Below are 27,599 nucleotides of genomic sequence, written 5' to 3' on the forward strand. Positions count from 1 at the left end.
GCTATGGACCATGGAGTGGCAGTCAGACAAGACTGAGTGTCCTACTGAATGACTAACACACTTGAGATAAAATTTACATACTATAACAGATCATCTATTTAAATTCCATGGTTTGTGATGTATTAAGTTTTGTAAATAGTTGTAATATAAATAACACAAAATATATATTTAACTTTTTTTTTTTTTAATTTTGGGCCGTACCGCAGGGCTTGTGGGATCTTAGTTCCTTTAACAGGAATTGAACCCTTACCCTTGGCAGTGAGAGAGCAGAGTCCTAGCCAGTGGACCACCAGAATTCCCATGTTTGTATTTTCTAAAGCATTTATTGTCTCTATAATTTGAACCATAGAGACACCAGTAGAAGCAGACTACCACGGGCTTCCCAATCCTTGTTTTAGGGGGCGCAGTTCCTCTTTATAAAAACATCACGTGTGTCTGTGTGTTAGTTTTTCAGTTGTGTATGACTCTTTGCAACCCAATGGACTAGCCTGCCAGGCTCTTCTGCCTATGGAATTCTCTAGGCAAGAATACTGGAGTGAGTTGCCACTCCCTTCTTCAGGGGATCTTCCCAACCCAGGGATCAAACCCAGGTCTCCCACAATGTGGGCAGATTCTTTCCCATCTGAGCCACTAAGGAAGCCCCAAAGTGAAAGTGTTAGTCACTCAGTTGTGTCCGACTCTTTTCGATCCCATGGATTGTAGCCTGCTAGGCTCCTCTGTCCATGGAATTCTCCAGGCAAGTGTACTGGAGTGGATAGCCATTCCCTTCTCCAGAGGATCTCCCCAACCCAGGGACTGACCCGGGCTCTCCTGCATTGCAGGCAGATTCTTTGCCGTCTGAGCCCCCAAGGAACATCATGTACTGAAAACCATCAAGAGCTGCCCACCGGAAGCCCCACAACAAGGTAGGGGTTTGTGGGGAAGGTGTGAGCAACCAATTTTAACACGAAACCATTGAAAAGGAACGTCAAAAGTCAGAGGCTGATGGCGCAGGAAAGAAGTCGTCGCTCAGGCCTCCCAGCAGCAGGACATGAAGAGCGAGCACTGGCCCTTCACACAAGCTGTGCTGACAGCCAGTGCACACGTGGGCCTAGTGGGGGCTGGGGCAGGGCTCTGTGAGGTCACGGCAGTGCAGAAGAAAGCCGAGGCCCTCTGAGACCCTGTACCTTCCAGACAAGGTTCGTCTCCTGGTGACTAAGGGGAAAGATCCAGAGGACACACTGCCCCTTTACTGCTTTGTGGGTAAAGCATGCGGGGCCCCTTCATCAGTCTTCTCCTTTCCAGCCTAGACGTAGCAAAGCTCCGACCACTCCTGGTTTCATCTGCATCGAACAGGTTCCCCCACACACACCTGCCACCACCCAGACCTTCCCCTCTCCCTGGCCCACCTGTTGGTATCTCCCACCCATCCTGACCCCAGTAACTAACAAGGAAAGGTTGGCTGAGTGCCTGAGCAGGGACATGCCCGTGCTATGGGCTCCTTCTCTGGGCAGACAAACACACCCCCACCAGGAATACTGCTCAACATGTGCTGACCCCAGCCCAGATGCTGTCCCACCCCAGACCCCACCAGGCCCCTACACATTCCTCACACGTGCAACTGGCCACCAGCAGGTTCACCACACACCAGACCCTCTGCCCAGCTCAGTGGCCCCCAAAGGTGAAGGTGGCATTCAGTGTGTGGGTTGTGGCCTCTGGACTTTATTCCAGCCCTGAGCCTTAGCTGGGGCAAACAGCTGGCTGGAGAGCTGTGTCTTCATGCTGGAGGGAAGGGGGAGCCAGGGCCAGGCCAAGGCCACTCGCTGGGTCAGTGGTAGTTGTCAGGGTTGGTGTCATCTGGCAGAAAGTAGCGCTGCAGGGCAGGGTGCAGGAGCCGTGGGGGCAGCGGACGGGCAGACCTGGGCCAGTCTGGGGGGAAAGGCTGCAGTTCCACCCGAGGCAGTGGCAGCTTCAGTATGCGGATGGTGCTGTCCAGGGAGCGGTCCACACAGAGCCGGGACAGCATTCGGCCTGGTGGGCCAGCAGGATGGTGAGACCGCGGTGTGGGGTGGATGCTTGGCGGGAACTGGGCTGGGCTGGGGTCCGATTTCCATCCCTGACCCCACTCACCCCTCAGTCTCATGGGAGACCTCTGGACCCTGGCCTCCTGAAGCCGGAGGATGCGGTCGTGCCTGTTGGGTGGGGAGGTGGGCTTGACTGAGCCAGCGCCTAAGCCGCCCCACACAGGCTCTGCCCCAGCCTCACCCTGGAGCCCATGGCCTGCTCACCGGGGATCCGGGGAGTGTGGCAGCACCATGCCACAGAACTGCGGGGGCAGGGGAGGGCCTGGGGGTGGGCTGTAGGGCTCCTCGGGCAGGGGCCCCTGGTGCCGAATGCGCTGCTGCTCGCAAAAGAAGTTGAGTGCATCAATGGGCCCCAGGTCCAGCATTTTGGACTGTGACCAGACCATCTGCGCCAGGGGCAGCATCTCACGCGGCGGCATCTCATGGGGCAGTATGGCGGGCGCGGAGGACCGCAAGACGACCTCAGGCTGGAGGCAGAAGTGCATCAGGGTCTCCGACAGTGCACGTCGGGTCCGCGTAAAGTGCAGCTGTGGCAGCGTCTGCTGGGCCTGGGGCTCCAGGGTGGTCAAATCTGACACCCCCGGTGAGACCACCAGAGAGGGTGTCTGGGAGACATTGGAGGATGTCACAGAGACGTGACCAGCTGCCCCAGAGAGCATCGAGATCTGCGACAGGGCCTCTTTAGAAGGGGGGTGAAGTCCTGAGGTCTCTGAGACCTTGGGCAGCACCTCTGACATCTTGGCTACAGACAGCTGCGTGGTCTCCATCTGCAGGAGAGGCGGCTAGGGGAGGGTGCACCAGGGTCCAAGGCAGAGACCCCACCTTCCCCTCCTCCTGGGGAAGTTCAGGAAGATCCTGGGCGATGGGGACAGGGTAGGGGAGGATGGAGGAGGCACAGAGCGGGAGTAGGGAGAGGAGCCCGCTGGCCTCACCTGGTTCCCTCCCTGCCCCACCCCTAGACTTGGGGAAAGCCTGGGGAGAAGACAAGAGGCTCCATGGGCAGGCTGCCCAGCCCTGTCCCCACCCCGGCTGCCCAGACCTGCAGCTGCTGGATCATTTCCTCCAGCTTCTGGCAGCAGCGCCTGCGCAGTGTGGCCTTGGACTCGGGGTCTGGGCCCTGGACCCAGGTCATCATTTCCTTGAACAGGAAGCCCTGTGGGTCCTGAAGGCCGAGTCCGTCCAGCAGCCTCCTGAGCTCCGGCCTGGAGCAGGTGTGGGAGGTTTGTGGGCGGCCTCCCACAGCGGGGAGGGCCAGTGGGAGAAGGACTCACCGGAAGGGGGCTGGTGAGTAGAGGAAGTAGGACATCAGCTCCACCACCACCTCTCGAGACTCCAGGGAGCACGCCAGGAGCAGCTGCAGTGCCAGCATCACAAACTGCTTCTGGACCCGGTCCTGAGCGCAGGTGGAGAGCGAGATCAGTGCCCTGCGCCTGGGGCAGGGTGGGGCCAGCTGGGGGCGAGGCACTCACCTGCAGGCTGGGGGGCTGCTCCAGGTTGAGCAAGTGCAGGAGGGTGCCCTGCAGCCGGCTACAGAAATCTCTGCTGAGGTCCGGCAGCAGCCGCAGCAGCGCGCGCAGCACATGCACACGGTCAGCCCAGGAGGCCTCCTCCAGCAGGTCCATGAACGCCGAGGCCAGGCCCTCCACCGTGCCCATCTCGGGGTAGGCCTGCCGAGCCCCGCCCCCTGCTGTCACCCTGGGCGCTCCAGCCCCCCTGCTCCCACCCCCGAGTCCGTGCTTCCGAGACCCCCCCGAACCTGCAGGGTGAAGATGGGGAAGAGCTTTTTGAACCAGTTCTGCTCAACGAAGAACTGCAGGAACTTTGGCAGACGCCCGTAGCGCTGCTCCCAGAGCAACTGCGCGTAGTGGAACTGGGGGTGGTGAAGGTAGGTCTCGGTCTTGGCGGTGTCCTCGTGGGTGCCCTTGAGGCTCAGGATAGGGTCCTTGGCGCTCTAGGGCAGCAGCAGCGGCAGCTGTAGACCCTGCCTCCCTAAGCCGCCCCTGCGCTGCCACCGGCCCAGCCCCCAATGCCTACCTGTGCCCGCAGCCTCACGGGCACCAGCAGCGGGTCGGAGGGCAGCCTGTGCGGGGGACTCGGGGGCTCCAAGCCCCAGTCCAGGTCCGGCTCCTCCTCGTCCTCATCCTCCTCATCCCTCAGCCACTGGATCAGCTTCTGCTGCTGCTTGGTATGGCGCCGCCTGATGCCCCGCACCAGCCACAGGTCCTCCTGGCCCCTGCACTGCTGCAGAGGCGAGAGCCAGGCCCTGGCCACGGGCCGGGGACGGGGGAGGGGGCTCGCCCTCCCGCAGACCCCGCCCTGCAGCTTGCCTCACCTTGCTCTCGAGGCTGCCCGAGAGCCCGCCGAGGGCTCCGAGGCCGCTGACCTCCTCGGGCAGCCACATCTGCTGCAGCACCACCGAGTTGGGCACGCAGCCCGGGAAGCGGATGGGCCGCCGCCAGTACTGCGGGCAGGGCACAGCGGGCTGGGCTGAGGGCCTGAACTTGCCAACCCCAGAGACCACCCTGGTGGGCACCGGCTCCACGTCCGGGAGCTAAGCCAGGCTCACAGCCCTGTTCACGACCCCAGTCAGGAAGAGAGAACCTCCCAGAGTCAGGCAGAAGGACAGGCAGAGTGCGGTCCACTGTGGTGGCCGAGAAGGGAAGTCCAGGTGAGGCTAGCCTTTGGGAGCCCTGACACCCACATGCTCTGCACCAGCTCAGCCCGGGGCCATAGGAGGGACTTCCCTCTCACTGCCCAGGACCAGGGTTCAATCCCTGGACAGGGAACTAAGATTCCACAAGCTATGCACAGCAGCCAAGAAGGAAAAAAGGGAGGGGGGCAGTAGGAGCCCCCGGGAGTGTACTGGAGGCTTGGGTAGATAGAGTAGTAGCTGGAAGGTTCAGTGGGGAATGCCAGACGTGAGCGTCGGGGAGGGGCTAGGTCTGTCTGGGCATTGGGGGGCAGAGGGGTGCAAAGTGGGGAGGTGGCTCCCAGTGATTCCGCTCCCCTTGGGGCAGGACAATGGTTTCCCACGCACAGTCCAGAGGCCCCGCCCCTGACACTTGCTGGGAGCGGCTGCAGGCAGGGCAGGCAGCAGAGGCTCTGGCCCTCTGGCAGCTGGTTCCCAGAGTGCGAGCAGCAGCTGTGAAACTGGGCTGGGGGTGGGGAGTGTGGGTGGGCCTGGCCCTCAGGGTGGAGTTGGCACAAAGGTGCACAGCCAGGGGAAGATGGGGTCTCCAAGAAGGGCGCCCTGCGGAGGAAGGCACCTCTAGCTCAGCCTGGGGCTCTCACCTTGTAAGGATGGATGGTGGCAGGGAAGAAGCCGCTGAGGTTGGAGAGAAGCTCCTGGGGCCGCCTCTGCAGCAGCAGGGAGGTCTAGGAGGGGACAGGACAGAGGCCTGGGGCTCCAGTGTCCCTGCAGCTCTGCCCCCAGTGGCAGCCTCCTCCCACCAGACCCTCACCCTGCTCTGCCCCAGGTCGGGGGACGGTGGATCCCAGGCCAGAGGGTTTTTGCTGAGCCGATCCCACTGCAGCTGCAGGTCCAGACTGAGGCCCAGCTCGCAGCTCAGGGAGGAGCGGGCCAGTAGCTGCGGCGGAAGGAGTCAGAGGGTGGGGGGTGGGAATTATGAGGTGAAGGCAGGGGTGGGAGGAGTGGGAGGCCTCACCTGGGATGCTCTGCTGTGCACCCTCCGGTAGGTGGGTGGGAGAGGCAAGGGGACTCGGGGCGGGCGGGCAAAGCGCCTGCCCAGGGTCCCCACGTCCTGCAGTGGTGGGGCTTCGGTGCCCCCGAGAGCAGGGCCATCTCTGGGCTGGGCACTTGGGTCCCAGGTCTCTTTTTCCACTGTGAGGGCCACCGTGCCCCACTGCTGCTGGGGCTCTGCTTCAGAATCCAGACCCTGGGGGGGGTGCGGGACACACAGGCAGGTCAGAGGCCCAGGGCACAGGGAGGTCTGGGGAGGCCCCATGCTCACCAGCATGCCTGGGCCGTAGATCAGATGTAGGTAGTTATCAAAGGCCTGCTGGCGCTGCTGCCAAGTCAGCTGGGGCCGGGCTGCCGGGCTCTCCAGCCCCAGTCTCAGTTGCTGAAGGTCTTGGTTCCGGACAACCAGGACTTCCAAGTCCTGGGGTGGGGGTCAGGGGTCAGCTCACTCTTCCTTGAGCCTTGTCGTGTGCCACCCAGACAAGTGCAGGGATCCCAGGCCTGCCCCAGGGACTGAAGGGGAGGGCCCTGAGCTTGGGGGCTGGGGGGACACTGGGAGCCACCCCACCTCCTCCAACACTGGCTGCTGAGGAGCTGTTGTCTGGCGATGGATGAAACACAAGGCTGTGCTGCAGACAGGGAGGGGCACATGGGACACGGATGGCATTGCCAGCGGGGTAGGGCAGAGGCTGGGCTGGGGCCCCGGGGTGGGTGCCTAGGCCCCTGGTGGGGAACCATGAACGGTCAGGACTGGCATGGGCTTGCGGTGAGTGTCTGAGGGGCCTGGGAGCTCTGGAGTCTCCTGTGGGGGCATGTGGCCAGGCCCTGACCCAGGGGAGCCGGGTGGGGGCCTCTGGGACAGTTCAGCCAGGCCTCTCAGCAGACCTGAGGCTGGCCACCCCACGCAGGTTGGCGAGCCTCTGTAGCTGGGCTGCAGTCAGTAACTCTGGGCTGGTCAGCGGCAGTGGAGGATCATCCACCCCATCAGGGACCTCTTGGCACAGGTTCTGAACAGGGAAAGGAGCCTGGAGCCCTGGCCTCAGCAGCTCGTCTGCCCACAGCAGCCCCGCCCCGCCCACCTGTGCTCACTGCACACCTTAAGTAGGTAAGATGTGGGCAGGTAGAGTCTGTGGTCCACCAGGCAGAGGCGGGAGCCTAGTGCCAGGACCAGGTCCCCATTGTTGCTGCAAAAGGTTAGGGCCTGAGGGGCACCGTTCAGATGTAGGAGCCTGGAGGGGGGTTCAGGGTGGGAGTCCAGGTCTGCTTCTCTGAGTAGAACACCAAGGCAGGAACAGAGGCAAGGCCCCAGCCACCCCTGCACCCCCTCCAGCTGCCCGGCTCCCTGGTAGGGTGAAGGCGGGAAACCCAGGCAGCTGCTCCCCACCCCCACCCCTCCCCAGCCCACCGCAGCAGCTTGTTCTCCGCTGTCCAGATCCGGATGGTGCAGTCCAGGCTGGAAGAGGCATACAGCTTGAGCGTGGGACAGCAGCACAGGCCTGGGGGCCAGAACTCAGCTTTAGGGCCAGAGCCATCTGGAGGCCTGGGCTTCCCCTGGCCCTGCCCCCTCACCGGTGATGCGGTCCGTGGGGTCGTCCTGGGGCCGGTGATCATAGCGAGGGCTGCTGCCCAGGCCAAACTGCACCAGGCCATAGGTGGCATTGTTCGGGTCCTCGAAGCCCACCGTGACGCGCTTGCCAAGGGCGCAGAGCACTACCGCCGGGTGGCAGCAGCAGAAGGTGCGCAGGGGGCTCAGGCTCTCCTCGGCGTAGGGGAAGACGCGCCACATCTTCACAGTCAGGTCTCCCCCTGTGCGGGCAGGAGCCACAGTGGCGCCTCTGGGGAGGGAAGGAGTCCCCTGCCGGCGTGGCGGGGGAGGGGGGAGAGGTACCGACCAGAGGACACGATGCTGTTCCAGGTGGACGCGATGGCAGTGATGGGGCCCGGGCTGTGTGCCTCCGTTCGGAAGACCGTCTTCAAGGAGCGCAACTCGAGTACGGACAAGGTGCCATCAGTGTGCCCCACCACGGGCAGGTACCTATTGGCGACCACAGCCCGTTGGCACGGGCCCGGTTGTCTTGCCCAGCCCCGGCTGGCTGCGGCACCCACCGGTTCTTGTCCTTCCAGGCCCAGGCCACGTCGCTGCGGCACAGCTCGCCCTTGTACTGGCACACTATCTCCCAGTTGGTGAACGCGCTGGTGGGGTCCGTGAGGTGGCTGTAGAGGTGCAGGCAGCAGGGCTGGGGCGCGGGTGGCGGCGGCGGGCACAGGCGGCGCAGCACCCGCATTGGGGAGCGTGCTGCATTAGCACACAGCAGGTGTCCGGCGCGCGTCAGCACCCACAGCGCCTCGCGAGGCAGGCAGTAGGCCACGGCAGCCGCGCAGTCCTCGGGCTCCAGAAGAAGCGCGCTCACGGTGTGTCCGCCAGAGACTGACACCAGGTACACCGAGCCATCAGCGCAGGCGCACACGAGGCGGGCGGGCAGCGCCACGTGCGGGGCGGTGGGCTTGGGCAGCGCCGGCGCCAACTGCAGGTGGAGCACCGGCGCAGATAGCTGCGCCAACGGCGAGTAGAGCTCCCGCGCACGCCACAGCCCCACGCTGCGGGCCTCCAAGGAGAGCAAGGGCCAGCCCGGGCCGGCGGGGGCCAGCAGACGGCTCACCCTCTCCGACGGCACGCCGCGGCCCCAGCAGGTGAGTGCCACCTCACCCACCTGCGCTGCTGCCTGAAGGTCCCACGTGCGCAGCGTCCCGTCCTGTGAAGCCGACAACACCAGGGCTGTGTTCGGGAGCACGGTCACCGCGGTCACCGGGCCTGCAGAAGGGGCGTGTGTCACTCGTGCGTCCCAGGGACCAAGGAAGGGGGAGCCTTCGGTCAGGGTCGTGGCCAGGATGGAGAAGCTTGGCAAGGAAGCAGCAGACATTCTGTGCCAGGGGCTCTTGAAGGCAGAGGGCTGTGCCCAGGGTGGAGGGAGACCAGGCTTCAGGAGCCACCGTGGCCCAGCGCACCTCTGTGTCCCACGAACACCATCCGGATCTGCCAGTCAGCCTCCCACACTTTCACTGTGCTGTCCCGGGAAGCTGTCACCATGGCCTCTACCTCTTTACAGTACGCCAGGTCGAAGATGGTGCTGAGGAGTGAGAGGGAGGCCGGGTGGACTCAGAACTGCCGTGTGTGTGCCCATGGACTGCCGTGTGGGCGCACGCGCATGCGCCCACCTGCACCTCTGACGACTGGATTTCCGTCGCAGCCTCGCCTCATGGTTTCCGCCCTCCCTCACCCGTCCCTGGGCCCCCCTCACGTTTTGTGCAGATTCCGACGCACATCTGTGAGAGCCCAGGTTTGCAGATCAAAGGTGAGCACGGCTGAGCCATAGGCTGCGAAGCAGCATGGGTCGTGATGGGGAGACCGAGGCCCCAGAGCCAGACGCGCAAGCGCACCCGAGATGCTTGGCGGTAGCTGCAGAGGTGACCCGTGGGGAACCAGGCAGCGGCCCCCTGAACGGAACTTCCAGAGCACCAGGCTTCCGCCTGCCTCCGCCACCAGTAGCAGCCCGGGATCTGGCACCGGCAGGCAGCAGATGGGCTCGTGGCCTGGCACCCCATGCTCCCCTGGCTTACTCAGCCACAGTAGGCTAAGGTCGGACTTTAGTATGGCCAGCCCCACTGGGCCCCAGCCCACAAAACGGCCCACAGTGCCCAGAGGGCCCAGCACCGCCACTAGCCCTGTAAGTGCAACTGGAGCCAGCAGCTTCTCTTGTGCCCAGCCATCCTCTCTGTGCAGGTGCAGGCGGCCTGCACCATCCAGCACCACGAAGCGTCTGCCTACGGGGTCCTGTGCCACCGAACACAGCCCGGCTGCCACCTCCAGGCGCCGCAGGGGTTCCAGCCCGTGCGTCAAGCGCGCCACATGCAGCTCAGCTCTCTTTTCCTATGGGCCAGAATCAACAAGACTGCAGTGAACTTGGCGGGGGCCTGGGGTTGGGGGTAGGCAAGGCACCTGCCTAGGGATGCCAAGAGGACCCCAGCTGGGATCCTACTGGGGACCCCTAGGGGAAGAGCCAGGTCAGGAAAGAGGCCTTGACACAGATGCCATGGCCGAGCCGCACCTTTTCCACAAAGGTCTGGAGGCCTGTACGCAGGAGCAGCCACAGCTGGCGGGCACGGGCACTCTGAGCCATGTTCTGCCACTGCGAGTTGTTGGTAAAAAGCTGTGGGGCCCGCTCCGAAAATGACGACTCTGCGAACCGGCAGTGGAAGTCATCACAGTGTGGTCTTGGGTCCCTAACTCTGGAGGTCGTGGGCAGCCAAGGGCCCTCCTCGGAGCCCTGCCCAGTTAGAAGACTGCCCAGGGAGCGTTGCATTCCCCGAGGACAGAACCTGTGCCTCAGTGAGCCCAGGCCACCTCACCCCTCTCTTCCTTGAGGAGCCCCGGGTCCGGGACTTCATAAATGTCGGTCTCATATGGCTCTTGGTCTACAATCAGGTAGTCGCCTCCTACTGTATACGGGTTGCTTGCATCCAACACTTCCGACTCCATTTCAAAACCGGCGGGTCCAGGCGGCTCAACAGCCCCTAAGACCGTTGCTAGGATACCAGCCGCAGCAGGCCCCGCCCTCGACGCAGGCCCCGCCCTGACGCCTTGTGAGTCTAGGTCCACACTAAGTCACAGAAACTTTTATTGGAAACAAACCAGCTGCAGCAAAGTGACACTCAGTGCACGCTGCCCAATGGGCAAGGTGGCGGGGTACAAGTGGGCAGATGACCCCTGGGACCACTTGCTGGGTCTCCGGCCCTTTAGGCTGGAGTGTGAAGGCCCAGGCCTGAGCCCACACAAAATACAAAAATAAACTCTGCAGTCCAGCAGCCCCTGCCTGTGTCAGTTTGTGGGAGCAGGGCAGTGGCTCTTCCCACCAGGCCCTGTGCTGTCTAGTCCAGCCACAGTGTGGGCAGCAGCAGCCTGTGGGGGTGAGTGGGCAGCCACAGGCTAGAGCCAAGGGCTAGGCAGGCATGGCCTAGGGTGGGCTGGTGCTGTGGCAGCGCCGGGACCTGGGCCCTCAGGTGGGCAGGTCCAGGCCCTGTTCGAAGCTGGGTGAAGCTAGGGCCTCTGCTTCTTCTCTTCACATACAGATCACCGGGACCCTGCACAAAGGGTGGCGTGCAGTGAGCTTTGAGGAGCCCACACCCAGAAGCCCAGGCAGAGCGGGCCCTGTCCTGCCCTGCCCACCCCAAGGTCCATGGAGGGAGGCTGCTGGGGCGATCTCACACCTGTCCTCTTCCATGGTTCCAGGCTCCTCAGGCCCACCCTCGCTGCCTCCACCTCCACTCTCTTCCTCCTCCTCCTCATCTTCCTCCCCGAGCTCCATGTCCAGCTCATTGCCTGCCTCCGAGGGAGTGTAGGTGGATCCACTGGGGGGAGGGGAGACCAGTCTTAAAATCGCCTGCCCCCAGCCTACTGCTGACTCCAGGGAGGATGTCCGAGAAGGAGAAAGTTAGGAATGGGGTGGGGAAAAGGTGTGTGGGCCAAACAGGGAGGTAGGGGACGGAGGGAGACAGGTGCCAGCCAACCTGATAGAGCGGCAGCTGAAGAAAACAATCCGTTTCAGCCGCTTGTTGTAGAAGAAGTAGTTGAAGGACCAGAGGCTGCCATCTTCCCCAAAAGGGTCTGAGTCCAAGTCTGGGTTGTAGCTGGGGCGGGGTGGGGGGTGAGACATGGTGTGAGATCCCAGTGCCACGGAGACCCAGGACTCCCGCCCCATGCAGGGACGCCAGCCCACCTGTAGATGTCACATTCAGCCAGGCAGATCTCCTCATCCACCGCGTTCCACAGTTGTGGCTTCAGGGCCTTGAAGTCCTCCCGGACAGCTGAGAACAGGCTGCAGTTGACTGCGTTCACCACCTAGGATGGTCACAGTCGGGGCTGACAAGGAGCCCGGCAGCAGGAATGAACCGGGCTGAGCACGCTAAGTTAGGGAGGACACCTGGGATGGCTGTGGGCCTGCAGGTCCCTTCCCCAGCCCCACCCTCACCCAGCTGAGGCTGGGCTCCCGGCTGAACTCATGGCTGCGGGCTGTGCTGAAGTCGTAGTCCGGCCGGAAGGACTCATTGAGCGTGGCAATCAGGTAGAAGAGGGTCTTGCGGCTGCACTTGTCGCTGAGGGGGCCTTCATCCTCGCCACCTTGGCTCTTACTCAGTCTGCACAGAGACAAGTGTCAGCCCCGTGCTGGCCCATTCGCCAGTCCCCTATAGGCAGGCCCTGCCCCTACTCACCTGCTGGGGCTGAGGCCTGAGGTCTGGGGTGGGGACAGAGCCTCCAGCACATGTGGCTGGCCCTCCTGGCAGAACTGCTTGAACATGTGCTTGTCGTCACCCGCCATCTTACACGAGTAGCTCTCAATCCTAGAGACGCAGGCAGGACCGTGGAGCATGCCACCTCCCATGCTCAACCAGAACCAGTGCAGAGTGGCCTCTAAGAGGCCAGCCCCCAGAGCCCCAACCTCACCTGCCAATGATATGTGCATCTCCCGTCTCCACGGTAAGCTGTGAGTTGATGGCCTCGAAGCTGGAGTTCTCCAGCAGCTTCATGTCCTCGGGAAGGGTTCTGTGCTCCAGGGGCTAGTGCTGCCTGAGGACGGAGATCAGTCCATGGGAATCTGGCCCGTGGGGTTCCACTTTCAGACCTCCTCACAGTAAGAGGTGCTGCTGTAAACAACTTGGGCCCCTCCTGCAGCCTGCTTCCAGCCCTTCAGCACTGGCGGGAGAAACGGTAAGATCGGCAAGTCCAGGCCCAGCTCAGCTACACCTCCTGCACCTCACAGAAGTTCTTTGGTCAGGCTGGGGGACCCACCGGGGATCCTGCTAACCCCGAGGACGCTGGGTTAGTCTCTCCCTCAACACTCCCCATCCCACCAAGGAGAGCCCTGGGAGTCCGCGAAGGGGCGTGACTCCTGCAGTTTCCCCCCGGCAAGACAGAAAACCCGCTTCCGGTAAGGAACCAGGACATCTGGGGCTCGGCTCTGCCGTCGCCTGGACGCGGCGCTCTTCCCTGTTCTACAGACGGCTTTCTAGTGAGGGAGAGAGGAAACCCATGAGCTCCTCCGTTTTCCTTCAAAAGTAGGAGAGAAGGCGGAGAGAAGCCCTGAGGCCCCCGGAGTGTCGGCCAGACAGGCCGCTAGGGAGCCCCAGCGTCCGCCGGGTCTCGGGGGAAACCCCAGCCGGGGCGCACGAACTACGCGTCCCAGGCAGCCGTGCGCCTGGGGGTGCGCGCATGCGCGCCGGCGCGAAGCCCGCTGGGCACTGTAGTCCGGACAGCCCGGGTCGCCGCCGGGCACAGGGCGTACACCTACCTGCTTGCGCCGCGCTCAATCGGGCCGGGCCAGACTCGGCAGGGTCAGGTCGATGGGCGTCGATACGGCTGAAAAGGCGGGGTGGGCCTTGCGCGGCGCGGGCTTCTCAAGAACGGGCGGAGGCGCCGCGGCCTCCACTCGGGCCGCACTGTATCCGGGGGAAGAAGCTCCGCTGCGACGTCCCGTTACTCCCGGCCTTGCCGGCCCCTGCGGACTGCCACCGCGACATAGCCTCGCCCCTGCACGGCGCCCTACTATCGCGACCGACTTGTCCGCCGACCGCCACAGAGGGCCCGAGCAAGCGAGCGAACGACCTCTGCCTCCCGGAGCCGGACAACAACAAGCGTCTGCCAGGTCCGGCCCCACGCATCTGAATGGCCCGCTCCAGCCGTCGGAACCGGGGGCTCGCACAGTCATTGGGGGTGGCATCCGCCGCTCAGTCCCGATGTCCGCTCCTACTGGATACGACCCCTGTCCATCATCTTCTCCGACCGTGCGAACCCTCCTCCCACCTTAGCGTTCATTGGCCGCGGCCCTCGAGGCCCCGCCCCAGTGGCTTCCCAGTTCCCCGGAGGGCCTAGTGGACTAGAGAGGCAACCGCGTGAGCGGCGGGAGGTGGGCTGCGGCCCAGAAGGGGCTCCGGAGTAGCGTTCGGCTTGGGAGTTAGATACTGGGTTCACAAGGACCGCCGAGCTCAGCCCCAACCCGAGCCTCTAGGGCCTTCCATTCGTGGCCGGTGCTGGCGTCTCTGACGCTCTGCCTGGAGTACAGGCGTCCAAGCCCAGCCTCACCCGCTTTTGTCGGGAGACCTTTGGGCCAAGCGCCATCGTGGGCGAAGCGGGAGCGGCAGAAGGCTCCGACGCTCGGGCAGCGCCCGGAACCCCGGGCTCGTGGTTACAGTTTCCGGCCGGTGTAGGCGTTCAACGACCCAAGGCCACGGAAGCGGGCTCGGGGGGGCAGTGCGGGGGCCGGACCGGAGATGGCGCCGCCGGCGGGCGGCACAGCCGCGGGCTCGGACCCTGGCTCGGCCGCGGTGCTCCTGGCCGTGCATGTCGCGGTGAGGCCGCTGGGCGCCGGCCTGGACGTGGCGGCCCAGCCGCGGAGGCTGCAGCTGAGTGCGGACCCCGAGCGACCAGGGCGCTTCCGGCTGGAAATGCTGGGCGCGGGCCCCGGGGCGGTGAGTGGGGCCGGCGGGGGCGCGCGGCCTGGCCACTGAGCCTGAAGCCAGGCTTTTCCGTTTGCTAGCCGCGTGCCGTTATCTTTTCCTTGCTTCTGTTTCCTTGTCTGTAAAATGGGGATAATGCTGGTACTTCCCTTTGTAGGATTACTGTGAGGGTTTCATAAAATAACACTAGTAAAAGGCTTAGGACGTTGTAAGTAGTCGACAAACGTTACCTTGTATTCCTTTGATTATCATGCAGTATGTGCTGGGGGAGGCACTGAGCCTGGACTCTCCCTCTCCTCAGGTCATTTTGGAGTGGCCCTTGGAGTCAGTCTCCTACACAGTCCGAGGCCCCTGCCAGCATGAGCTGCAGCCTCCACCGGGAGGGCCTGGGACTCTCAGCCTGCACTTCGCCAACCCTCAGGAAGCTCAGCGGTGGGCAGCCCTAGTCCGAGATGCTACCGTGGAAGGACAGAATGGTCAGTGCCCTGGAGTGAAGATTCACCAGGCCAGGGCCAGTGTTTGTTCTGCAGGAGGGCAGGAGTAGCCCCAACCCCCCAGGCTTGGATGGGGGCAGTAATGGGGAAAGCTGAGCCCCTCTTGCCCGCTGCTGGGGTTTGGGAGCACTCCCAGGAGTAAGGCAGTAGAGAAAAGGAACAGAGACCGAAGGCAGTGCCAGACAGGTGTGGAGGGGCAGTGTATGCAGACCCTCAGGACCGGGGTGAGAAGACAAGACTATCAGAAGCGTGGAAGATACTCAGTGGGAGAGTGACAGGCTCAGATTCAAGTTTCTGAAAACTGGTGGAGCCTTGCATTCGTGTGAGTGATGCAGACAGGCCTGGAGGGAGGAAGGATGTTTCCAGAGATGCTTAGGAGAGGACTTGGCTGGATTTCCTGGAGGTTTGAATGGAAAAGTTAATGGTTGAGAAGCTGGAAGGAACAGACACTGCAGAGGGCCTGTTTGGGAGAGCATAGAAGTTGTCAGGTTCTTAAAACATGTGGGAGGGAAAGGAGGTAGAAGGAGCTTGGGTTCTGAAGAGGAAAAGTTGGGGGTAGAAAAGGTCAACCAAGGTCACTAGAAGACAGAAACAAGGAGAGGGTCCGGCAGGCAGCCAGTGCATCAGGGAAGGAGTTCACAGATGCTACAGGTGAGCTGGTGAGCAAAAAGCACCTAGTGAGATGGAAGAGAGGTCCAGACAGCAGCATCTGCGGAGGGAGAAAGACACTTGCCTTTCATGCATACATTGGTTGGTTGGTTCACCACATGTGTATTCTGCACCTGTAGTAAGCACTCCTTCAAGGCCTTAGAGAGTCCAGGCAGGCCTGGTGCTGGGTGCTCGGGAGCCCTGCTTATGTGAGTGGGCAGATGGCTCAGAATATTGAAGCAAAGGAACTGCATCTGCACCACATGGGCAGGGCGTAAGTGGGAGGTAAGAAAGGGAGCCGGTTGCACGCTCAGGGCAAGCACCAGCTGGAGAGGGGTTGTTTGGAATGGGATCAGCCCAGAGTGCTCTGTGCTGATGGCAGAGCCAGGAGAGACGTCGGAGTTCCCTGGAAGGAGGCCACCTTGACTGCAGGACTCCTGGAGACTTCCGCTGGTTCTGCTGTGAGGCCCAGGGAGCTTCTTGGCTGGCTGAGAGGGCTTGTACAGGCCAAGAGAGGTGGCCCAGCCCCTGTGGAGGAGGGCTGCAGGTGGGACTGGGCAGCAAAGGAGGCCAGAAGGACTCCAGAGCCCAAAAAAGAGCCAAGTGCAACTCTGAGTGAAGTCAGCAGGGACCTCTGGGGTGTGCAAGGCCCAAGACTGGGCCAAGGCAAGGCCCTGGCATGGGCTGGGCTGAGCTAAGGAGGGAGGAGACAAAGGTACTGGAAGCCTGAGGTGAGACAGCAGAGGCCTTGGTGTGTACTCCGTGGGGGGCCAGATCTCAAAGAGACCACCAGCCCACCCCACATCTTTCCTCCTAGGTAGTGACAGCTTGCCCCCAGCCCTAGGCCCAGAAACGCGCCCTGTCTCCCCGCCCAGTCCCCTTGAAGTGCCCACACCCAAGGCCCCCAAGCCCAAGGTGGATCTTCCTTGGAGCCCTGGAGACTTGATGGAGAAAGGTAAAGGCAGGTGGCCGGAGGGGCTGGGGGAAGTAGCCAGTGTGGGGTTGCGATGGCTCTCTCTTCCCCTGCAGAAGAGCTGGCAGGGCGCCTGACCCGGGCCGTAGAGGGTGGGGATGAGAAGGGAGCAGCCCAAGCAGCAGCCATCCTGGCACAGCGTCATGTGGCCCTCAGGGTCCAGCTCCAGGAGGCCTACTTTCCTCCTGGCCCCATCAGGTAAGGCCTGGGACCTCTTTCTCACCCGGACCCCCAGGCCTCTCAGGTCCCCCATCCTTACCTGTGACCTCCATTCTGGCCCAGGCTCCAGGTCACAGTTGAAGACGCTGCGTCCTCTGCCCATGTCTCACTGCAGGTTCACCCCCACTGCACCATCAGGGCCCTCCAGGAGCAGGCGAGCACGTGGTCTGGGGAACCCGGGTGGGGGGTGGCGGGAGGCGGCCTGGGTGACACTCTGACACTCTGGCCCCAGGTGTTCTCAGAGTTTGGCTTCCCACCGGCCGTGCAGCGCTGGGTCATCGGGAGGTGCCTGTGTGTCCCTGAACACAGCCTCGCTTTCTATGGGGTCCAGCGGGATGGAGACCCTGCTTTCCTCTACCTGCTCTCAGCTCCCCGAGAAGCCCCAGGTCAGTCCTTGATTGGGGCGGGATGAGGAAGGTGGAGTGCAGCCCGCCATGGTCCCGAGTCTCACCCCCTCTGTCGCAGGACGCAGTCCTCAGCGTCCCCAGAAGGTGGATGGGGAACTAGGCCGCCTGTTCCCCCAGTCACTGGGGCTGCCCCCAACCCCTCAGCCAACCAGCTCCAGCCTGCCCAGCCCCCTTCAGGTGAGCAGGGACTGGGCTGGGTGGCCTTGGCACTGTGGGTATTGAAAGCAGGTGAGCAGCAACCGTGTGCTCACCTCCCTAGCCCGGCTGGCCCTGCCCATCGTGCACCTTCATCAACGCCCCAAGCCGCCCCGGCTGTGAGATGTGCAGCACCCAGAGGCCCTGTGCTTGGGACCCCCTTCCCACAGCCTCCATCCAGCAGCTCCCAAAGGTACCAGGAGCAAAGGCGGGGAGGGGACAGGACAGAACAAGCAGAATGACCCATCTTCCCCTCCTTCCAGGTCACGCGGAGAGAGGATGGCCCTTCCCTTCCAGGCCCAAGGTCCCTGGACCCCCTCCTGAACCTCTCAGGGAACCTCTGCTGATTGCTCGCTGGAGTCATTAAAGACACTTCTGAGCTGGCCACATGCCCTTTCACTGTGCCTTCCTGCAGCCTGGGAGGATGGAGGGCAGACAGCCCTCTGAGAGGAACCCTGGCAGTCTTTGGTGGGTGGGGCCTTCCCAGTGGAGCCCAGGAGGCTACCGAAGAGCACACTTGGAATGCAGGTCGCAAGGCGTGGGGGCCTGGCACCCATTCCCCAGGTGCCAAGGGTGGGCAGGGCGCCCCCCATCTGCTGACCCCTGGGCTGGCCCTTCAGACACACACCCTGCCCTCCTCTTGGCGCTCACCCTCCCCACTCTGGCCGCCTCTCTAGGCTGCTCCCACCCTGCTGCCCCTCACACTCCCTGCTTGGGGACAAGAAAAACTCTGAAGCAAAGAGCCCTGGCCAGGGCCACAGGCCAGTGCCAAGAAGCACCGCCCTGGCCCTCCACCCACTAACAGGTCCATGGCTGTGTAAACCTGGCCACTCCCAGCCATCCTGTGGACTGCCAGCGGGGGGGCCATCCACTCAGAGATGGGGACCATTCTGTTTACAGCAAGCACCTCCAGCTGCCCAGCCAAGAGACCAGAAGCTCCTTCCACTGGCCTCTGCCTGCCTGTTTCTTGGCAGGGCTGAGAGCTGCCCGCCTCTCCCAGCCAGCCCCAGTCCTAGGATCAACTCCTGCAGCTCCTACTTGAGGCCAGCCTCTCCATGGTTGATATGCACCAGGGCCCCCTGCTGTCCTCAGGATGAAAGTCAAGTGGTTTTACTTGACTCTGATTACTGCAGCAGGGCTCAGGACCCCCTTTTCACCTGTGACCAAGTACTCGCCACTCTAATTAATGTTGCTATTTTCCAGTTCTCTGCTTCCTGTCCTATATTCAGTGCTGACTGGACTCTCAGCCAACAGTCCGTGCAGGGCAATCCTGACCACACTACACTGGGCACCCCCAGGAGCTCTCAGGGCAAGGGTCCCAGTCCCATCGTGTGTGTGTGTGTGCACGCGCACGCACACACATGCATGCTAAGTTGCTTCAGTTGTGTCTGATTCTTGTGGCCCCATAGACTGTAGCCCGCCAGGCTCCTCTGTCCATGGGATTCTCCAGGCAAAAATACTGGAGTGGGTTGCCATGCCCTCCTACAGGGGATTTCCCCAACCCAGAGATTGAACCCTCATCTGGTGGGTCCTTTACCACTACCACCACTTGAGAAGCCCAGAGTCCCCTGCAAACTTATACTCCCATCACACAATAGTTCAGGTAGGTGTGTTGAGAAACTTAATTTATTTCCACAGTGGGCGCTGAACGATCTGGAACTGGAGCCCCAGCTCCTGCCCCTCCCCCTCTTGTCCCAGAGGAAGAGGGGCTTGGCCGGAGGGCTGCCTGAGACCTCAGCAGGCCCAGTGTGGCTCCCGGGCCTGAGGACCCTGAAGCTCAGGACAGCAAACAGACACCGGGTAGGGTCACTTGGGTGGCCGATAGGCCAGCTTTCGGCTCTTGAGGACTGACCACTTATGCCGCTTCATGGCGTAGACCAGGGGCAGAAGCAAGCCCATCATCAGCAGCATCTGGGGACGAGGCAGGCTCAGAGGAGGGAGGCAGAAAGAACCCCTGCTCAGCTCCCAGCCTGTCCCCAGGCCCACCGTGCCCCTCGGCCCAGTCCCTTCACCTTAAGCCCCATGCGTTTGCGATGGTCGTGTTCTGGTTCAGCTGCCCAGCGCAGGAAGGTACACACATCCTTGGCTACCTGGGACATGGTAGCTGGGGTGCCTGAGTCAAGGACAAGTGGTCTAAGGGCTGTCCGAGGGGGTCCCTGCCCAAAGCTTCAAAAGGGATGAGACCCAACCCTACCCCCAGTACACAGATGGTATGAATCTGACCATGGGTCATATGAATCTGACCCATGCTTCTCCATACACATACATAGTGCCCCAAACCAAGGAAGGGGCAAGGCCTCTTGGGGCAAGAAAACAGGGAAAGCAGGACCCAACTTGCCCATCCCCAGGGTGGGGGCCTCTCACCATCATCAAACTCCAAGACCTCATTGTAGATTGGAGGGGCCATGCCAATGGCCTGGCCAGGAAAATAAGGGTTGAAGTAGAGGCCTTCTCGCAGCGACACCCCAGTGGGCGGCTCACAGTAGCCGGTGAGCAAGGAAAAGACGTAGTCCTCACCACCGTGCCTGGGACCAGATTGGAGTGCCCTCAGCCTCTGGCCTGAGGTGGGCCTTCCTCACTCCCCACACCACCCTGCAGGCAGCCCCTTACCTAGCTCGCACGATGTAGCTGAGGTCAGGGGGCAGTGCTCCGTTGTTGGCTGCACGTGCAGCCTCGGGGTTGGGGTATGGTTTGGGGAAGTAGTCAGACAGCTTCCCTGGGCGCATGAACATCTCCCCATCTTCATTGGGGCCGTCCTGAACCTCCACCTGCCACCGAGAGACCCATCACAACCCTGCTGTCCAGCACAGCAGGAGCCCCAATACTTGGGTCCTTTGCATGCCCGGTGCCCACCTCCTCAGCCAGCGCCTTGGCTTCATCCTCTGTGTAGCACACGCCCACCAGGTGGCGGTAGGCCACATAGTCCATGCTGTGGCAGGAGGAGCACACCTGCTTGTACACCTGGAAACCCCTCCGGATGCTGGAGAGAGAGACAGGGTTAGGGGCGCCAAGGATTCCACCCCACCCGGTCCACCCATAAACTCCCCCAGCCAGCCACACACCTGGTGTGGTCCAGGGAGGAGAGGAGGCCACGGTGGGACCACGGATAGCTGGGGGGGTGCAGCTCCAGGTCACTAGCACTCACGGCAGAATGCAGAGCCACTGCCAGCCCTGCACCCCCTGCCGCCAGCATGCCCAGCGCTGACAGAATCACTTTCCGGCCCCGGGACAGGCCAGACTTCGACGACAACGACACTGCCTGCAAGAGTCCCGCTCAGCGCCTTTCAGAACACCACCCAGCCCTACCTGTGGATCTGACTCTCATGCACCCAACACCGGCCACCTCGCGCGCCACTGCCCTCCCCGCCGCGGACCCCTCGACCCGCTCTGTCCCCGAGGAGGAGATGTGAGGCGTGATCTTGGATCCTGGGCCGGGAATCAGGCCGAAGTGAGCAAGGGTGCGGGGACAGGCCAAGGTCACAAGCAGCTGCTGAGGTCAGGCTGAGATCAGTTCAGGACGCGGGCCCAGTCTGGGAGGCCGGGGCCGGAGCGAGCCTCGGCGCGACCCCCGGGGAAGCCCCCGGTCCCGAGCCGGCGGCGAGCCCGCCCCGCAGCCCCCCACGCTCGGCATCAGGCCCTTGTGCTGCTCGGAGGAGTGGAGGCCAGCCCTGCTCCCAGGCGCCCAAGGTCAGCACGCGGCGGGGGTCCGGCCGGGGCGGGGGCCCAGGTGCGGAGGCCGCTCCCGCGCTGCCAAAGCCCGCGCCGGGAGCCTCCCCGCGGTGACCTTCAGCGGGATGCGGGGCCGCGCGGCGGCCAGTTTCAGGGCCAGAGCTCACCTGGGGTGTCCGTAGTGGGAGCTGCCCGGGCCGCGCGCCACACAGCAGACCTCGGGCCCGCGCTCCCGGCAGCCCCGCGCCCCGCGGGCCCACCATCGCCCCGCGAAGCGTAGCCGCCGCCGCCGCCATCTTGGCCCTCTTCAGCGCGGCCACCGCTCCCGTCGGCCTCTGCGGCGGCAAAGGATAGTCAACCTCGCGATAGCCGGGAGGCGTGTGAGGAGGCGGGGCGGGGCGGGGGGTGGGCTCTGTCCTTCAGGGCCGCGCACCGCAACGCGGTGCTACTCCAGTCGTTGTGGAAGCCTGAGGTTGTGCAAGTCGGTGTTGTGTCTCTCTGTTGCCGTGACAACGCCCAACTTCCTGGTTACCCTAGTCCCGCGGCTGATCTCTCCAAGGCTCAGCTGTGCTGCGCGCCTACGCCTAGATGCCCCTAACCCGGAATCCACCGCTTTATTGCACGCTTTCGTCCAACAATATTTCCCGACTTGGAGCGGTGGAAGAACACCTTCATTGCAAAGAATTGCCATTATTTAACCAGTCTGATGGCCCCCTGTAAACCCCACTTGCCAAGCCTACTCAGCTTGTCCAGAGCTATTAGCCTAACCCCCAAGACTGTTGAAGGCAATTCTGGCAAGTGTTGTAATTTCCCCGAGGCAATGGAGAACAACTGGTGCAAGTAATAGACTAACCAAAAAGTTTGAAAGGAAGAAAGGGGAATACAATGTCCACAGGGCGCTCAGACTGTGAAGAATCTGCCTGCAGTGCAGGAGACCTGGGTTTCATTCCTGGGTTGAGAAAATTCCCTGGAGGAGGGCATGGCAACCCACTCCGGTATTGCCTGGAGAATCCCCACAGACAGAGGATCCTGGCGGGCTATACATTCTATGGGGGTCGCAAAGAATCGGACACGACTGAGCGACTAAGCACAGCACAGCACGTATTTCCAGAATACAGAAAATCCCGAACATAAGTAGGACAGTGTATCTCATGAAAGACCAGAAAAAGCCCTAAGTGCTCACTTCTGGCTAACCTTGAGGCTCTGTGCACAGCTGAAGCCTAAAGCAGAGTTGTAAATTGCCTGGCTGGATTCTGAAGCATGTCCTACATGCACCCAGAGCCACTTAGAAAAAGATAGAGATTTATTGGTTATGAAATTAAAAGATACTTGCTCCTTGGAAGAAAAACTATGACAAACCTGGACAGTGTATTGAAAAGCAGAGACATCACTTGGCCAGCAAAGGTCTCTCTAGTAAAAGCTATGGTTTTTCCAGTAGTCATGTATGGATGTGAGAGTGGAACCATAAAGAAGGCTGAGCTCTGAAGAACTGATGCTTTAGAACTGTGGTACTGGAGAAGACTCTTGAGAGTATCGCTTGGACAGCAGGGAGATTGAATCAGTCCATCCTAAAGGAAATCAGTCCTGAATATTCATTGGAAGGACTGATGCTGAAGCTGAAGCACCAGTACTTTGGCCACCTGATGTGAACAGTCAACTAATTGGCAAAGACCCTGATACTTTGAAAGATTGAAGGCAGGAGGAGAAGGGGACAACAGAGGATAAAGGGGTTGGATGGTATCACGGATTCAATGGACATGAGTTTGAGCAAACTCTAAGAGACTGTGAAGGACAGGGAAGCCTGGTATGCTGCAGTCCATAGGGTCAAAAAGAGTCAGACATGACTGAGCAACTGAACAATTATTGGTTCCAGACACTTAAGGAAATTTCTGTCCAGTCATTTATCTGACCACTGAGCTAACCAGGTAGAGACTTTGCTGGCTACCCATGACAAATAGTAGACTTACTTGATAGAATTAGTTGAGAAAAGTCACTATACCAATACAACTACCACAGCAGCAACAGTAACAAAACTTGGAATCTAATGTCCAGAATTTCTACTTTGTATCATTAAATCCAGTCAGTCCTAAAGGAAATCAACCCTGAATATTCATTGGAAGGACTGATGCTGAAGCTGAAGCTCCAGTACTCTGGCCATCTGATGCAAAGAGCCAACTCATTGGAAAAGACCCTGATGCTGGGAAAGATTGAAGGCAGGAGGAGAAGGGGGCGACACAGGATGAGATGGTTGGATGGCATCACCAACTCAGTGGACATGAGTTTGAGCAAACTCCAGGAGATAGTGAAAGACAGGGAAGCCTGGCATGCTGCAGTCCATGGGATCTCAAAGAGTTGGACACGACTGAGTGACTGAACAACCACAACAACAAATCATTTAAAATGTCTAGCTTTCAACAAAAAATTATGTGACATCTAAAGAAAGGAGAGGGTCTGGCCTATAAATGGGAATAAAAAGAACCAATCAATAGGAACTACTCCTGGGGAAATTTAGCTAAATATAATTTAAAGAAGGAGGGGCTAAATATGATATATACATACCACCACATATAAAATAGATAACTAATGAGGACTTTCTGTATAGCACAGGTAACTCTACTCAATACTCTGTAATGAGTCACATGGGAAAAGATCTAAAAGAGGGGATGTATGTGTATGTATAACTTTCATTTTGCTGTATAGCAGAAACTAACACACAACATTGTAAATAAACTATACTCCACTAAAAGTAAAAATCTTTTAATAAAAAATTGAATTAAAAAGTATGTTCAATGAGCCATAATATCTAAAAAACTAGAGGAAAGTATAATAATGTCTCATGAAATAGAGAATATCAATAAAAAGAAATTACAAAGAGAATCCAAATAGAAATGATGGAGTTGAAATGTACAACAATGGAAATGAAACATTTTACTGAAGGGCTCTACTGCAGGTTTGAGTAAGCAGATGAAAGAATTAGCGAACTTGAAGTTAGGTCAATTGAGATCGTCTGATCTGCAAAACAAACCAAAAAAAAAGGAGTAAAAATTAACAGAGCCTCAGCGACCTGTGGGACATCACTAAGCATACCAACCTATACAAAATTCTCAGGAGCAAAGGAGAAATAAAGTAAGGGACAAAAACAATATTTAAAGAAATTGTGACTGAAAACTTTCCAAATTTGACTGAAACAAACAAACATGTATGTATTCTACACATACAGGAAGTTAAAGAACCCCAAGTAGGATGAAGTACACCTGTACACATCATAAATTGTTAAAAAGGAAAAAAAAAAAAAAAACCTAAAAAAAAAACCAGCAAGAGAGAAGTAACTCATCACATACAAGTAGTCCTCAATAAAATTAACAGAAAATCTCATACCAGAAACCATGGAGGCCAGAACGTGGTGGTATGAGTTGGTTCAAGTGCTGAAAGAATAAACCAGGTAAATCTGCCAACCAAGAATTCTATATCTGGCAAAACCATCTCTCAAAAAAAAAAAAAGGAGGCAATTAAGACGTTTCCAGATAAACTGAGAGTTTGTCACAAACACCCTGCCCTCCAAGAAATACCAAATGGAGTCCTTAGGCTGAAATGAAAGAACACTAGACGATAACTCAGATCCACATGAGAAAATAAAAGCACCAGCACAGGCAACTACATAGACAAGTACAAATGCTTTTTGTAACTTTTTTCTATCTGATTTAAAAACTCCTGCAGAGAAGGCAACGGCACCCCACTCCAGTACTCTTGCCTGGCAAATCCCATGGACAGAGGAGCCTGGTGGGCTACAGTCCCTGGGGTCACTAAGAGTCGGACACGACTGAGCGACTTCACTTTCACTTTTCACTTTCATGCATTGGAGAAGGAAATGACAACCCACTCCAGTGTTCTTGCCTGGAGAATCCCAGTGACGGGGGAGCCTGGTGGGCTGCCGTCTCTGGGATCGCACAGAGTAGGACAAAACGGAAGCAACTTAGCAGCAGCAGCAGCATAAAGCAATAATTATAAATCTATGAGTATAAGGAATTCCTTGGTGGTCCAGTGGTTAGGCCTCTCTGCTTTCACTGTCAAGGGCCTAGGTTCAATCCCTGGTCAGGGAACCAAGATCCCACAAGCAGCACAGTGTGACCAAAAAAAAAAACAACCCTATGTAGACAGATGCACTATATGAGATGGAATCTATGGCAATAAATAAAGAAGGGGGAAACAGTTATATAGGAGAAACATTTTTTAACACAATTAAAATTAATTTAATGTTAATCTGAATCAGATTGTACAAATTAATATGTCAATTGTGATCCCAAAGGCAACCACTAAGAAAATAAATAAAAAAATATAGTCAAAGAAATAACAAAGGAATTAAAATGGTACACTGTAAAATATCTAACCACACACACAAATACAATAATGAAGAAACTGAGGGAGAGAAAGACATAAGACACATAGAGAACAAATATCAAGATGGTGGTGGTTTAGTCGCTAAATCACGTTTGACTCTTGCAACACCAGGGACTGTAGCCTGCCAGGCTCCTCTGTCCATGGGATTCTCCAGGCAAGAATACTGGAGTGGGTTGCCATTTCCTTCTCCAGGGGATCTTCCCACCCAGGAATTGAACCCAGGTCTCCTGCACTTCAGGCAGATTCTTTACTGACTGAGCTATGAGGGAAGCCCAAATACCAAGACAGCAGATATAACTGTACTATATCATTAATTACGTTAAATGTAAATAGATAAAGTCACCAATTAAAGGGTAGAGCTTAGAATAATGGATTTTTTAAAAGTCATGATCCAACTATACAATGCCTATAAGAAACACATTTTATATTCAAAGACACAAATAGTAAAAATTTGGAAAAATATACACCACATCAACAGTAACCAAAAGAGAGTTAGAGGGGCTATACTAATATCAGACAATATAAACTTTAAGACAGATGTTGATACTAGCATTAAAGAAGGACATTTTATAATGGAAAAAAAAAGGTCAGTTCATCAAGATGACAGTTATAAAGATACATTAGACTAACAGAGCCCCAAAATACATGAAGCAAAACTGTACAGAATTGAAGGGAGAAACATAACATTTAACATAACAGTTGGGAGACTTCAGTACCCACTCCCAGTAATGGATGGAACAAATAGACAGATCATGAGCAAAGAAAAGAAAGATTTGACCAACACAGCAAGCCAAGCAGACCTAAACACATCCGTGTAACACCCCACCCAACAACAGGAGAGTACATATTCTTCCCAGGTGCACATGGAATGTTCTTTAGGATAGATCAATATGTTAGGCAATAAAACAAGTTTCAATAAATTTAAGGGTAGTAAAATCATAAAGTATGTTTTCTGACCACAACAGAATGAAATTAAAAATCAATAACAGAAGGAGAGTAGGGAAATTCACAATTATGTGAAAATTAAATAACATACTCCTAAAAAAAAAATCCAAAGAAGAAATCACAGAAAAACTTAGAAAATACTTTGAGATGAATGAAAACAAAAACACAACATATCAAAACTTAGCACCATCAAGAGAGGTGCTAAGAGGGAAATTTAGAATTCTAAATTGCTGTTATTAGACTTCCCCAGTGGTACAATGGATAAGAATCCACCTGCCAGTGCAGGGGACACGGGTTCGATCTCTGGTCTGGAGAGATCCCACATGCTCCGGGGCATCTAAGCCCATGCACCACAATTACTGAGCCAGTGCTTTAGAGCCCACAAGCCACAAATACGGAAAGCCTTTTAACCCTAACCCTAAGTGCTTGGTTACGATGGAAAAGGCATTAAATTTGTGGGTGGAAGACAGGAACAGAAAGTCAGATTCAGTGCTATCCAGAGTTTCAAGCATCCACTGGGAGTCCTGGAATGGATACCCCGCAGATAAGGGATCCTATTCATTCTTATCAAAGTCCAGTTTCCAGAAACCCAGAGACAGAAAATAGGGTAAGGATAAAAGGGGAGCGGGGGTACAGTGTTACTTCTGTGTGCAATAAAAATGTTGTGAAGGCAGGAGTTGGTTGTGCAGGTCTTGGAGAGCAAGGTGAGGAGGCTTAATTTTATCCCAGATGCAAGGGGCATCCCTGGAAGGGAGGCAAAGTGGACCCCAGGTCCAGAATTGGGTGAGGGCACAGGGAGGAGGTGCATGCAGAGTAGGTGTTCAGGTTGGGAAGAGATGACTTAAAGGGGACCGTGGCAGATCCAGGAGGCAGAGGTGACAGATGTGGCCTCAGAAGAGGGGCCTAGACAGGAGGCAGGACTTGAGTGTGGGCATGAAGGCAGCTGGAGCCTGGAAAGGACCCTAAGGCAGCCCAGAGCCCCCACCTTGAAGCCCCAGGTGGAATGGGGTGACTTGGCAAAGGGTCTGAGAAGAGCACAGAGCTAACCTGGGACAGCCAGCCAACCACAGGGTGTCTGCAGAAGGCCTGGCTGTGGGGAAGCTGCTGTGTGTCCTGAGGCGGGTCCTGCACCCTCGACCTCCCAGACTTCACCCCGTATCCCCAGCCGTGAGCCCCGAGGATGGCAACGGGCCTGACCCCAGCTTCCTCCTGGACTTCCAGAAGGGATCCCTCTGATTCTTTTCTTCTTTCATTCAACAAACACAGGTGTATATTCTACCTTTCCAGTCCTTGGCTCTGCTGGAAAAGAGGCAGAAAGTAAGACAAAGGCCCTGCCCCACAGAGCTCCTGTTCTGGGGCGTGGGAGGCAACCTGCAAAGG

At 58.3% G+C, this 27,599-nt stretch overlaps 4 protein-coding genes across 14 annotated transcripts; 1 reads left to right on the plus strand and 3 right to left on the minus strand.

Annotated features, from left to right (window-relative positions):
- Window positions 1-1,681: 1,681 nt before the first annotated feature.
- WDR97 (WD repeat domain 97) lies at window positions 1,682-10,330 on the minus strand. 7 transcript variants are annotated; one of them, XM_059874325.1, is made up of 24 exons: window positions 10,171-10,330; window positions 9,870-10,000; window positions 9,063-9,691; window positions 8,770-8,891; window positions 7,870-8,575; window positions 7,656-7,798; window positions 7,333-7,569; window positions 7,169-7,259; window positions 6,860-6,992; window positions 6,649-6,788; window positions 6,332-6,392; window positions 6,035-6,184; window positions 5,729-5,959; window positions 5,525-5,650; window positions 5,355-5,438; window positions 4,396-4,524; window positions 4,098-4,304; window positions 3,820-4,014; window positions 3,533-3,730; window positions 3,335-3,456; window positions 3,103-3,265; window positions 2,268-2,830; window positions 2,110-2,171; window positions 1,682-2,010 (listed from the first exon to the last, which is right to left on the minus strand). In XM_059874325.1, the coding sequence occupies exons 1-24, from the start codon at window positions 10,298-10,300 to the stop codon at window positions 1,808-1,810; spliced, it is 4,956 nt and encodes a 1,651-aa protein (XP_059730308.1). In that variant the 5' UTR covers window positions 10,301-10,330; the 3' UTR covers window positions 1,682-1,807. The 7 variants fall into 7 exon arrangements, with proteins under 7 accessions (XP_059730308.1, XP_024857729.1, XP_059730307.1 ...); XM_025001961.2 differs by having other exon boundaries at window positions 5,729-6,184; window positions 6,649-6,770; XM_059874324.1 differs by having other exon boundaries at window positions 4,098-4,301; window positions 5,729-6,184.
- Window positions 10,331-10,415: 85 nt separating this feature from the next.
- MAF1 (MAF1 homolog, negative regulator of RNA polymerase III) lies at window positions 10,416-13,455 on the minus strand. Of its 5 annotated transcripts, none has more exons than XM_005215167.5 (8): window positions 13,107-13,455; window positions 12,263-12,385; window positions 12,031-12,159; window positions 11,790-11,955; window positions 11,538-11,659; window positions 11,329-11,448; window positions 11,029-11,169; window positions 10,423-10,902 (listed from the first exon to the last, which is right to left on the minus strand). In XM_005215167.5, exons 2-8 carry the CDS (start codon window positions 12,343-12,345, stop codon window positions 10,881-10,883), a joined length of 783 nt encoding a protein of 260 aa, XP_005215224.1. In that variant the 5' UTR covers window positions 12,346-12,385; window positions 13,107-13,455; the 3' UTR covers window positions 10,423-10,880.
- Window positions 13,456-13,658: 203 nt separating this feature from the next.
- SHARPIN (SHANK associated RH domain interactor) lies at window positions 13,659-17,987 on the plus strand. The gene is made up of 9 exons (NM_001109766.1): window positions 13,659-14,283; window positions 14,573-14,747; window positions 16,231-16,368; window positions 16,443-16,584; window positions 16,669-16,759; window positions 16,838-16,991; window positions 17,071-17,189; window positions 17,272-17,400; window positions 17,471-17,987. Exons 1-9 carry the CDS (start codon window positions 14,086-14,088, stop codon window positions 17,552-17,554), a joined length of 1,230 nt encoding a protein of 409 aa, NP_001103236.1. The 5' UTR covers window positions 13,659-14,085; the 3' UTR covers window positions 17,555-17,987.
- An 828-nt stretch (window positions 17,988-18,815) lies between these two features.
- On the minus strand, window positions 18,816-21,213 carry CYC1 (cytochrome c1). The gene is made up of 7 exons (NM_001038090.2): window positions 21,044-21,213; window positions 20,270-20,466; window positions 20,061-20,187; window positions 19,818-19,975; window positions 19,572-19,732; window positions 19,220-19,320; window positions 18,816-19,118 (listed from the first exon to the last, which is right to left on the minus strand). Exons 1-7 carry the CDS (start codon window positions 21,170-21,172, stop codon window positions 19,014-19,016), a joined length of 978 nt encoding a protein of 325 aa, NP_001033179.1. The 5' UTR covers window positions 21,173-21,213; the 3' UTR covers window positions 18,816-19,013.
- Window positions 21,214-27,599: the final 6,386 nt, after the last annotated feature.

This window comes from Bos taurus, chromosome 14 (assembly GCF_002263795.3).
Source record: "Bos taurus isolate L1 Dominette 01449 registration number 42190680 breed Hereford chromosome 14, ARS-UCD2.0, whole genome shotgun sequence".
NCBI lineage: Eukaryota > Metazoa > Chordata > Mammalia > Artiodactyla > Bovidae > Bos > Bos taurus.